A 12,624-nucleotide genomic window follows, 5' to 3' on the forward strand; every position below is an offset into this window, starting at 1 on the left:
GCTCTCCACTGATGGGTGGATCCTGGGGAAGGGCTCTGCACACCTCCCCTGCTGGCACACATTCTCACTCACCCCACAAGAATGTCGGAGTATTGGTGGAAGGAACTGGGACATGCTTCCTAGAAACCTCATGGGCATGTGTGACGTGAGATACAAAGACCAAGCTTAGCCCCTCCTGAACTAGACTCTGAAATATTGCTGCCTGATTTCAAGAATGTGATGGCGTGAGTTTAACCTCATTCCGTTCTGTGGAATGCGTCAGACACCTGGGCTCCCTTACTGTACTGCTGTGGGTTGTGACATAGTAAATGCCTGAAAAGGCGGAGGGATATTGCTGAGGATTGTCACATTGGGGCAACTTTAGATCCTTGAAATGTGTGTGTGTATCCATGTGTGTGTGTGGCTGTGTGTGTGTGTGGCTGTGTGTGTGTGTGTGTGTGTGTGTGTGTGTGTGTGTGTGTGTGTGGCTCAGTGTGTGTGTATGCGTGTGTGTGTGTGAGACAGCAATCCTGCACTGCAGAAGTGCCTGTACTTGCACTGACACAGTGTCAGTGACTAGTGTGTTGAACTGTCCCAAACAACCAGCTGCTTCCAGGGAACCTCCGCTCTGCAAATCGCCACAGTGTATGTGGACTCGAGGGAGAGCCCTCTGAAGTGGCAGCCGTTGGACCAGGCATCAGCAGAAACACAACCGACTGTCTCAGTTGGATGGAACGAACTGAGGAGGGGAAGCAGGGTGATCTGGTGCTTAGAGAGAGGCAGTGCTGACACTGTCAGGGTGTGCAGCCACTGCCCCCTCCACAGTGTCCATCACACACGGGCCCTGTGTCTGCAGGGTGGAGGTGGTCGGTGCAGTGAAGCACACAGCACCATCCCCCCCCCCCCCCACCGCCATCTCTACCAGTGTGGAGGTAACCCAGTAAGCTGCAGATGAATAGGGAGGGTGTCCAGAGAGGACAGGGGGTGGGGAGAAGGCCTGGAGTCCGAGGGAAGTGGGAGGATCGGCGGAGAAGGGCCAATGGAGGGTGCAACATCGGGGCAGGGGCATCAGGGTTACTACAGCTTGGTGGGGGGATGCGACCGGGGGTATTGGAGGGGGTGTGTGTGACTGTGGGTGTGGGAGGGTGTCTGGGGGTGTGGGAGGGGGTGTGTGTGACCGGAGGTGTGGGGGGGGGGGGAATATGTCCGGAGTTGTGGGGGTGTGTGTCCGGAGGTGTGGGTGTGGGGGTGTGTGACTGGGGATTATGGGGGGAGGGGTGTGCGACCAGGGTTGTGGGGAGTGGGGTTGTGACTGGGTGTGTGGGAGGGGGATATGTCCAGAGGTGTGGGGGTGTGTGTCTGGAGGTGTGGGGTGGGGGTGTGTGACCGGGGGTGTGGGGAGTGCGGGTGTGACCCGGGGATCTCTCAGACCTGCTGGGAGCTCAGCACCTGGCAACCATGGAAGGTGTGAGGGAGGGTAAGGGGGAACTGACCCTGTGACGAGGGTCTCTGGCTGTGGGCTGCTCTGTGTTAGTGGCAGCCCTCAAATGCACCAATGCCTTGAGCAGAAGCAGTAGCTGTGTTGTGTGCATGAGGGCCCTGTCACCGTGCGGAACCTGGGCCCTGACACACAAAGCCCAAGTGTCATAGAACGTAGAACAGTACAGCACTGGACAGGCCATTCAGCCCACAATGTTGTGCTGATCTTGATGCCAATTTATACTAAATGTCCTCCTCCTGTGTACCATCCACATCCCTCCACTCCCTTCATATTCATGTGTCTGTCTAAAAGCCTCTTAAACTCCACCAAGCTGCCTGCTCCCACCACTACCCCTGGTAACCCATTCCAGGTACCCACCACTCACTGTGTAAAAAACTTGCTCCTCACTACACCTTTAGACTCCCTCCCCCAGTCTTACAAACATGTCCTCTTGTGTTTGACGTGATAATGTGAAGGTAAACTCGAAGGGTTTCTACAAGTATATTAAGAGTAAAAGGATAGTAAGGGACAAAATTGGTCCCCTAGAAGATCAGAGTGGACGTCTATGTGTGGAGCCTCAGGAGATGGGGGAGATCTTAAACAGTTTTTTGCATCAGTATTTACTCAGGAAACTGGCATAGTGGATATGGAAGGAAGGGAAACGAGCAGTTGTGTCATGGAACATATAGAGATTAAAGAGGAGGAGGCGCTTGCTGCCTTACAGCGAATAAAGGTAGATAAATCCTCCGGGCCTGATAATGATATTTCCTCAGACCTTGAGAGAGACTAGTGTAGAAATTGCAGGGGCCCTGGCAGATATATTTAAAATGTCCTTAGCCACGGGTGCAGTGCCAGAGGACTGGAGGGTAGCTCATGTTGTTCCGTTGTTTAAAAAAGGCTCTAAAAGTAAACCAGGTAATTACAGGCCGGTGAGCCTGACATCAGTAGTGGGTAAATTATTGGAAGGTGTTCTGAGAGATCGGGTATACAAGTATTTGGACAGCCGAGGGCTGATTAAGGATAGTCAGCATGGCTTTGTGCATGGTAGATCGTGTTTAACGAATCTTGTAAAGTTTTTCGAGGAGGTTACCGAGAAAGTAGATGAAGGAAAGGCTGTGGATGTTGTCTACATGGACTTTAGTAAGGCCTTTGACAATGTCCCACTTGGGAGGTTAGTTCAGAAGGTTCAGACACTAGGTATCCATGGAAAGGTTGTAAATTGGATTCGAAATTGGCTGTGTGGGAGAAGACAGAGAGTGGTAATGGATGATTGTTTCTCAGCCTGGAGGCCTGTGACTAGTGGTGTGCCTCAGGGATCTGTGCTGGGTCCATTGTTGTTTGTTGTCTATATCAATGATCTAGATGATACTGTGGTAAATTGGATCAGCAAGTTTGCTGATGACACTAAGATTGGAGGCGTAGTGGACAGCGAGGAAGGCTTTCAAAGCTTGCAGAGGGATCAGAACCAACTGGGAAAATGGGCCAGAAAATTGCAGATGGAATTTAGTGCAGACAAGTGTGAGGTGTTGCATGTTGGAAGGACAAATCAAGGTAGGACACACAGTAAATGGTAGGGCACTGAGGAGTGCGGAGGAACAAAGGGATCTGGGAGTTCAGATACATAATTCCTTGAAAGTGGCGTCACAGGTAGACAGGGTTGTAACAAAGGCTTTTGGCATCCTGGCATTCAGAAATCAAAGTATTGAGTATAGGAGTTGGGACGTTATGGTGAGGTTGTATAAGACAACGTGAGGCCAAATTTGGAGTATTGTGTGCAGTTCTGGTCGCCTAACTATAGGAAGGATATCAGTAAGATTGAAAGAGTGCAGAGGAGATTTACGAGAATGTTGCCGAGTCTTCAGGAGTTGAGTTACAGGGAAAGATTGAACAGATTCGGACTTGGCATAGCGTGGCTTTGTGACAGGAAGATCTTGCCTCGCAAGCCTGATAGGATACTTTGAGGAGGTGACCAGGAAGATTGATAAGGGGAGACATGATAGAGGTGAACAAAATATTAAGAGGAATAGATAGAGTGGACAGCCAGCGCCTCTTTCCCAGGGCACCAATGCTCAATACAAGAGGGCATGGCTTTAAGGTATTGGGTGGGAAGTTCAAGGGAGATATCAGAGGAAGGTTTTTCACCCAGAGACTGGTTGGGGCATGGAATGCACTGCCTGGGGTGGTGGTGGAGGCAGATACGTTGGTCAAGTTCAAGAGATTGTTAGATAAGCACATGGAGGAATTTAAAATAGGGGGATATGTGGGAGGAAGGGGTTAGATAGTCTTAGGTGTGGTTTGAAGGTCAGCACAACATGGTGGGCTGAAGGGCCTGTATTGTGCTGTATTGTTCTATGGTTTATTCCTTGGAGCGTAGAAGAATGAGGGGAGATTTGATAGAGGTTTACAAAATTATGAGGGGCATAGACAGAGTTAATGCGAGTAGGCTCTTTCCACCTAGACTAGGAGAGATAAGTACGAGAGGACATGGCTTTAGGGTGAAAGGGGAAAGGTTTAGGGGGAACTTTAGAGGGAAGTTCTTCACTCAAAGAGTGGTGGGAGTGTGGAATGAGCTGCCATCTGACGTGGTAAATGCAGGCTCACTCTTAAATTTTAAGAATAAATTGGATAGATACATGGACGGGAGAGGTCTGGAGGGGTATGGACTGGGTGCAGGTCAATGGGACTAGTGGAATAACGTTTCAGCACAGACTAGAAGGGCCAAATGGCCTGTTTTTTGTGCTGTAGTGTTCTATGGTTCATTTCTACCCTGGGGAACAGATTCTGACTGTCTATCCTATCTCTGCCTCTTATAATTTTAAAAACCTCTGTCAGGTCTCCCCTCAGCCTCTGCCACTCTAGGGAGAACAACCCAAGTTTGTCCAACCTCTCCTTACAGCTCATACCCTCTCATCCAGGCAGCATCCTGGTGAACCTCTCCTGTACCCTCTCCACAGTCTCCACATCCTTCCTGTAATGGGACGACCAGAACTGCACACAATGCTCCAAGTGCGGTCTGACTGAAGTTCTATATAGCTGGAGTATGAATTCCTTACTCTTATACTCAGTGCCCCTGCTAGTGAAGGCAGGCATTCCATACACCTTGTTTACCACGTTATCCACTTGTGTAACCACTTTCGGTGAACTATGGACTTCGACCCCAGGATCCCTCTGTACTTCAATGCTTTTAAGGGGCCTACCATTAACTGTGTACTTTCTCCTTTCATTTGACCTCCCAAAGTGCAGCACCTCACACTTGCCCGGATTAAACTCCATCTGCCATTTCCCTGCCCTTGCTGTAACTGATCTATACAGATATATGTCCTGATTAGTTCCCACACTCACTCTGACTTCTCTGCCTGTAGTCTCCTGCACTGTTTCAACAAATCCCAATGAAAACTGAAGGAACAACACCTCTTCTCCCAGCTGGGAAAATCAGATCTCAACACCGGATTCAGCAATATCAGATGTCTGCAGACACAGGAGACTGCAGCTGCTGGAATCTGGAACAACAAACAATCTGCTGGAGGGATTCAGCGGGTCGAGCAGCATCTGTGGGGGGTAATGAATTATCAACGGTTCAGGTCAAAACCCTGCATCAGGATGCAAAGTCTTGACCTGAAACATCGATAATTCCTTTCCCCCCACAGATGCTGCTCGATTCACTGAGTCCCTCCAGCAGGTTTGTTGTTCTGTCAGATGTCTGGCTCTGCTGTAGGTTATCCACCTGTAATACTATCTGTGTGTTTCTCTCTCTCTGGCACTGCCAGATCTGCTGGGCATTTCTTGCAGCTCTGGCCTGTGCTGCACAGCTCTCACACCTCTCTTTGTTTGTTTTCTGTCTTGCAATCTTTCCTCATTACCAATCAACCAGATGTCTTCATCAACAGTTTATCAGCCGACGATCTGGCCTCACCCTTCAACACTTATTCCCCAATCATTCCTTCCCCACCCTCTTGTGTCACTTCTCTAACTTGTTTTCTCTTTCAGTTCTGATGGAGGATCTTTGACCTGAAGTGTTGGTGGTTCTTTCAGAAGTGCAGCTGAGTCTTTCTGTCCACACTTTAGATTAATTTCATTTGCATAGCACACAGAGTCATTGCACTGCATGTAAGAATTTACAATGGGGTATGGTTCCAAAGTGTTCTGCCCCACAGTGAGGTACAACCAAAATCACCAAAGCAGATTAGTTGGTCACTTATATTAAAACTGCCTGTTGTTTTTCCTACATTGCATTCTGTTGTGTTCTGGGGGTCTGTGAGGGACTGAGGTTTAGAGATGTGTAGTATGCTATTGCTTTAGCTGGTGGTGTTGGTAGTGATTGCGTGGAGTTTGGATGCGCTGGTTCTTGTGTCATTTATGAAGTTCAGACGTAGGAAGTGACTGTTTTGGCGGCAGTGACAGAATCTGCCACTGCGACTGACGCAAGGCCTTCACTCATGGAATAGAAATTCTATTCAAGTTACAAACACATTCTGGTCACTTTAATTTAATTCCCTATTCTCTTTTCTATCCCCTGTTCAGGGTTCGTGCCAGCCCGCATACACTGCACGAACAGGACCCTGCTAACGCAACACAGGGTTTGGATGCTGCTTCCCCCGAGGCCAGGCAGCTGAACGCAGGAAGCGGCTGGTGTGAGGGAGACGGAGGCACGGCTGAGGAAGCAGCCGATGGCGGCCTGTGTTATAAAGGTGGCGGGTTTGTTTTAAAGAAGGTCAGCTTGGGGCAAATGGAGAATTGGTGTAAACGCCTTGTGGAGGCGGGGACGTTGCCGGGGCAGGCACACGGGATCGGTGGTCAGAGGAGGGGCGAGGGGCAAAGATTGTGGTTTGACTGAAGAGTATTACAACTGATCCAGGATGCGGTGTCAGGCAGGAGTCCAGTGAAACAGGCGGTGGAGATCTAGGGGGAGGTGGAGGGGAAGAACAAGCTGCTGTCAGTGTACAGAGAACATTTGATCCCACATCTTCAGCTGTTGAGGGGAAGGGTGGAATCTGCGAGAGGCCGAGGACCGAGCCGGGGGGATTCCAGAGGCAGGAAGACCGGCAAGTGTGGGTGAAGGCGTGGTCCAGCCGGGCAGAGAAGTGGTGCCAAGCTGGACTGGATCACAAGGTCACGGCAACGTGTCAGTCACAGGCAGGTCGGAGAGGATTGACTCCGGTTCGGAAACCAAGCCGGACGGGTCCGGGTATGAAGGTCCAGGAGGAACGAGGAGGAGTTTGCAAGGTGACTCACACTTGGGAGGGTGAATGGAAGCTGGAGAGGGGACTCTCAGGATAGCATGGTGAATGGTGAGGAAGAGGTGAGGGTGAACGAGAAAGGAACTGGGAGAGTACTTGAGGCGAAAGAGCCTCAACAATCTTTCTTCCACCTGGGAGATCGGAGACAGCAACAACATGATAACAGCAAATAATTGATTGTAACTAACTGAACTCTTTGCTACTTTTCTTCATTGTAAGTGTGCGAAGGGCCTGTTTTGTGCTGTATGGTTCTATGACGCTGGCCCTCAGAATTCTTCCCACAGTTTCCCCGACACCTGATTTCGGTTGGTGGCACTTTCTGTGGTTTGAAACAATGCTGGACACCTCGCGGTGCTCCAGGTGTCTGCACTGTCCATGGTGGAGCTGGGTCTTAGCCTAGGGCTGCGAGCGCCAGTCACTGCAGGACATTACATTCTGGACCACTGTGTCAGGCAAGTAATCGCACTGTTGTGTCCAGGGGTCAGTCAGCTTGGGTCCCAGTCCTGTAGGGCATGAAAACTACAAGGAAAAAGAAAATCCACTCTGGTATTGTACAGGCTGCCCACTTCTCATCCAAACATCCTTGCTGACAGGCGGTGGGTGAAGCTGCTCCCTCCCACCACCCACCCCCCATCTCCCAAACCCCCACCCTGACCCCCCACCTCCCGCCTTCCTGCAGGACTACGTGCTGAGGGACGCACTGAAGCTCGGTGCAGCCAATGCTAAGGTTCTGTGGGGAAGGACCACAGTCTGGGCTCCTCCTGCTACCACACACGGAGGGGCTGAGGTGGGTGGGGAAGCCCCTCGAACAATGGAAGGGGGTCCACCTCAGGGCGCCATGTGAGTGGCGATGGTGCTATGTTTATCTGTGTGTTTTTCTCTTTAAAGTTTACACTACTGAACATAACAACTGTGAGTGTTAAGGTTTTGTTCTTACACCAGTTCTTCCTTTGCATGTATTTTTTATCATGAATGAAGTGTATTTTTGAAATATAAAAAAAGCCTCCCACCTCCCTCCCTCAAACCTGTCTCCCTCCCACTCCTTCCTCTCTACTTCCCAGCACCTTCCTGTTGGATTGGATGTAGACCGACTGTAGTTGTAGCCAGATTGAGTTGTCCCGCTTTTTGTGACGAGGAGATACCTGGGCACCTGTCCAGTTGATCCCAGGGATGTAACTGGACTGGAACGGCTGGGCTGGAGGCACAGTAGGGCAGGTTTTCAGCTGCGATGCCTCTGGCCCCACAGCCTTTCCTGTATCTGCTGCTCTGGACCATCCCGACATCACATGAAGCAAATGGGATCGGCTGAAGACTGACCAGTGATGGTTGGGATCTCAGGAGGAGGCGGAGAGGCACCGTCTCCGAACATGGCTGTGGATGTTTTAGCCTCATGTGCTGGGTTCTGGCATGGTAGGGGATAGGGACGTTCACTACCATTCCCATCTCGATATGGAGGACTGCAGAGCTATGGTCTGACCTGGTGGTGGTGAGGTGACTGTCTGTCACGTGACAGTTAGTTTAGCTCACAAGTAATTCTGTGCTGCTGCTTCACGATGATGTCACCTGGTGCACTCCTCGTTCAACCATCCCATAACCTCGAGGCCCGGCATGTCCCTTACCCTGCTGGAACTAACAAGCCCCAGCTCGGGAGTACTGGCAGACCACGTGCTCACAGACTATAGATCTCTGCTGTCTCCTGGACACCAGCTCTGAGCCACCAGAGCTGTCCTGAGTCTGTCCTGTGTCTGAACACAGGACACAGGGTATCCTCAGTGTGCAGATGGGGCTTTGTTTCCAGTGGTCACTTCTACCAACACTGTCAGGGACCTTATGGTGAGGATAAGGTCAAGTAGGTTTATCCTTAATGCAGCGTTTCGACCCAAAACATTGACAATTCTTTCACCCCACAGATGCTGCTCGACCCGCTGTGTAGGTTCACTCAGTACCTGCCACAGACCCAGCCCGGCAGCTCTGCCCTGCAGGGCACGACCAGCTCCCCCTGTGAGAGTGGTGCAGGCTGCTCCTGTTGATGGACATTGAAGTCCCCACTCAGAGTTCATCTTGTGACCTCACTACTGTTGCTGCTGCTGCCAAGTGTGTTAAATGTGAAGGAAGACTAAGGGGTGGGGGCGGTGGGTGGTGCTCAGGAGGAGGCTTCCCTGCCCAGGTTGGACCTGATGCTGTGAGATCTCCAGGACTCTGGAACCGACACTGCCGGGGCCGCTCCCTGCTGTATTCTCCGTCACCACCCCTGTAGGTCTGTGCTTCTGGTGGGGCAGGGATTGTAATGGAGGAGTGTGGACCATTGTCTGATGGTTTGTTCTGTCAGTGATGGAACCTTTGAGTCACACAGCACAGAAGAAGGCCCTTCGGCCCACCACGTCCATGCCTACCCTTCTGCCCATCTACACCGATCCCATTTGCCCACATTGGGTCCATATCCTTCCATGCCTTGTCTGTTCAAGTATCTGTCTCAGTAGTGATTGCATCTGATTCCATCATTTCCTCAGGCAACATCCTGGCAAACCTCCTCTGCACCATCTCTCCAGCACAGCCACATCCTTCCCATGTGGTGACCACAACTGCACACAGTGCTCCAAGTGCGGCCTAACCAGTGTTTGTAAAGTTGGAACACAATGTCCCAACTCCTATATTCCATGCCCCCACCTATGAAAGCCAGCAGTCCATCCACCTTCTGTACCCACCCTATCTGTGTGGCCACTTTCAGGGAGCTATGGACTTGGACCCCGAGGTCTCTCCGTGCTTCAACATCTGTTAGCGCCCTACCATATACTGTACATGCCCAACCCCGATCTGAATTTCCAAAATGCATCACCTTGCACTTGTAGGGATTAAATTTCATCTGCCAACACTCTGCTGAACTTTTCATCTGATTTAGCCTTAGACAACCTTGCTTGCTACCCACACCACCACTAACTCCTAAGATAAGATAAGATAAGATAAGATCAGATCAGATCAGATCAGATCAGATCTTTATTAGTCATATGTACATCGAAACACACAGTGAAATGCATCTTTTGCGTAGAGTGTTCTGGGGGCAGCCCACAAGTGTCGCCACGCCTCCGGCGCCAACATAGCATGCCCACAACTTCCTAACCTGTACGCCTTTGGAATGTGGGAGGAAACCGGAGCACCCGGAGGAAACCCACGCAGACACGGGGAGAATGTACAAACTCCTCACAGACAGCGGCCGGAATTGAACCCAGGTCTCTGGCGCTGTAAAGCGTTACACTAACCGCTACACTACCGTGCCTGCATTCACATTCAAGCCATTGATGTATATCGTAAACAACGAACGTCCCAGCACCGACCCCTGTGGTACTCCACCCATCTCAGACTTCCAGTCAGAAAAATTTCTCCCACCACCGCCTGCCTCCTGTCACCAAGCCAAATTTGGATCCAATTAGCCAGCTCACCTTGGATCACATGTGCCTTAACCTTCTGGACCAGCCTACCCTATGGGACCTTGTCAAACGCCGTGCTGAAGTCCATACAGACAACATCCACCACCCTGCCTTCATCAATATCCTTTGTTACCTCCTTGTTCTTATTTCTCGAGGGACTCATTGGGTTGTAACTGCCTATACTTGTCATTTGCTTTCTTTTTGTTTTCCTGATCAAACCCTTTGCCATCCAAGGTTCCCTATTCTTGCCGTCTTTGCCTTTCACCCTTACAGTAATGTGCTGGTCCCGACCTCCTTTAAAAGACTCTCACATGTCAGATGCCGTTTTCCCCACAAGCCACTGCTCCCAATCTATTTTTGCCAGGAGCCCTCGTGATAAGATGTTAAGGAGGGTAGATCAGAAAGATCTTGCAGAGCATGTCCACAGATATCAGGGGTAGGAGGATAGGTAGACAAGGTAGCTGATGAGGCACAGAATCCACAAGAAGGAAGGTCACACTGGAACTGGTAACAACACCATGGAGGCTGGAGTAGGGTCACCACGGTACAGGACGGCACTGCACTGGACAGAGTGCAGCAGTGATTTATGTGGATCCTGTTGGGACTGGAAAATTGTGGGCATGAGGAGAGACCATCTCGACTGGAATAAAAGAGACTGAGTAGATATTTAACTAAATCGAGTTATGAGATGCCCGGACGTGGAGGGAAGTATTCCCCGGGCACACAGGGCAGTAGCCAGGGGCACGGGGAGGGGCATGGGCATGATTGCATGAAAAATTAGAGGGTTGGGGAGAAATGTTCTCTCCCAAAGAAAGGTGACGTGTGGACTTCTCCGCCTGAAAGGGCAGGAAAATCCAAAAACTCTCATCACACGTAGAAAGTATATTGTTGAGCAGAAGATGAGCTGAACAGTCTCCTGCTGCTGTAACTTCCTGTCGTTCAGCTGCCTTGAGCCACATCACAATCCCTCGCTGGGTTTCACATTCACAGCTGAATATAGAAGCAAACGACAGAGATTCATCACAAGGCTGAGAAGGACATCGCCTGTTCAAGTTCTTACCTTATACTTCAGGTCCTTCATCTGACACAGTGCTTGCCAAGGGTGAGTATATTTAAACATCTTCACTGATGGGTATTCTTTTTGACACTTATTTCTTAAAGAATTCTACTCCTTTTCTGCTCAGGATCTCCGACTCCTTCTCAGAGTAGGTGAACAACTTCTGACAGTGCCCACTGTAACAGCTCTGGCATTTCCATTGATACAGGCTGCAGAGTTCAGAGAGATGATGCACTTTTATGAAGGTTGGTTACACCCAGTGTCTCTGGAATTTACACCCGATCATGTTACACATTTTGCTTGCATTTTCCCAGTTGTGTACCTGCTGCAGTCTCCTCCCTCCCCCACAATACACTTTATGAGTGTCAAACTTGTTCAGTCACTTATTACCCTGGTAGAGAACGTGTCAGGTGCAGGCTCGTGGCAGTATTACAGTTGGTTTATCAACTCATTCCAGCACAGGGTGGGGAACAATGTAGCAGACTGAATGCAGTAACTGTCGCAAATCAAGGATATGTCACAAGCAGCAGGGTTCTCACCCAGGCAACAGGACATCACACCGAGGAGGAGAGGATGAAGCTGAGACCACAGACGAAGGAGCATTGCCATAGAGGGGACTTGGGAGCATGGGGGGTGGGGGGGAAGCATTACAGGAGGCAGGGCCCAGCGGGGTGAAGGGAGCGGCGGAGGAGGCAGCGGCAGAGGGGAGAGAGTGAGACGCAGGCTGCAGAAAGGGGCATGCAAGATTGATGCAATTTAATGCAGAGAGGGGTGGTGACACGTTTTGGCAGGAGAGAGAGGGGAAGGAGGTAAATGGGGAGGTAGGGAAGGGGTGGGGAGGAGGTGAAAGAGCCAGGGGCTGAGCTCAGGCACAGGGTCTGCTGCAGGATGTTGTACTCCCGGACTGGAAGGGAAACTGAAAGCCAAACAGCCTGTATGCTGTAAACACTGAATCAAAGCACTCAGTCCAGGCTCGGTCGGTGTGTAGGAGCTCGTGCAGATGCTGATTTTAATCCATTTTCTCAGCATTGCTGAGGCTAGTTGTTGTTCAGCCACCCCTGACTGCTGATGGTGAGGAACTGCCTGCACCGTGGTGGGTCCCAGCGGGGCGCGGACGGGGCTCCAGACTCCTGACCAATCACGGTGAAGGAACTCGACCTATTCCCAGGTCACGAAGGTGTCCCACCTGCCTGCTGACCTCATCATCCCAGTGGCAGAAGTGGAGGGGGTTGTTGGAACATGAGGGCCGCAGAGTCCTATGGCTCAGAGACAGGCCCTTCGGCCCATTGAGTCCCTGCCTGCTGACCATCAGCCTAGTAATTTCTAGGGTAGGGACATGTTCGGCACAGCTTTGTGGGCCGAATGGCCTGAATTGTGCTGTAATTGTTCTATGTTCTAACCACCCACTTACACCAAACCCATTTGTTCTCCCCACATCCCCGGCAA

The 12,624-nt window shown here is 50.8% G+C and overlaps 1 protein-coding gene across 1 annotated transcript in view; it reads left to right on the forward strand.

Moving 5' to 3' along the window:
- The first annotated feature begins 219 nt into the window (after positions 1-219).
- LOC127582692 (low-density lipoprotein receptor-like) overlaps positions 220-12,624 on the forward strand; it is an 89,691-nt gene continuing 77,286 nt past the window's right edge. The window contains exons 1-3 of the mRNA XM_052038250.1: positions 220-224; positions 5,981-6,252; positions 6,429-6,682. Coding sequence (XP_051894210.1) covers positions 220-224; positions 5,981-6,252; positions 6,429-6,682 — 531 coding nt within the window. The remainder of the gene's footprint in view (positions 225-5,980; positions 6,253-6,428; positions 6,683-12,624) is intronic.

This window comes from Pristis pectinata, chromosome 24 (genome assembly GCF_009764475.1).
Source record: "Pristis pectinata isolate sPriPec2 chromosome 24, sPriPec2.1.pri, whole genome shotgun sequence".
Classification (NCBI taxonomy): domain Eukaryota; kingdom Metazoa; phylum Chordata; class Chondrichthyes; order Rhinopristiformes; family Pristidae; genus Pristis; species Pristis pectinata.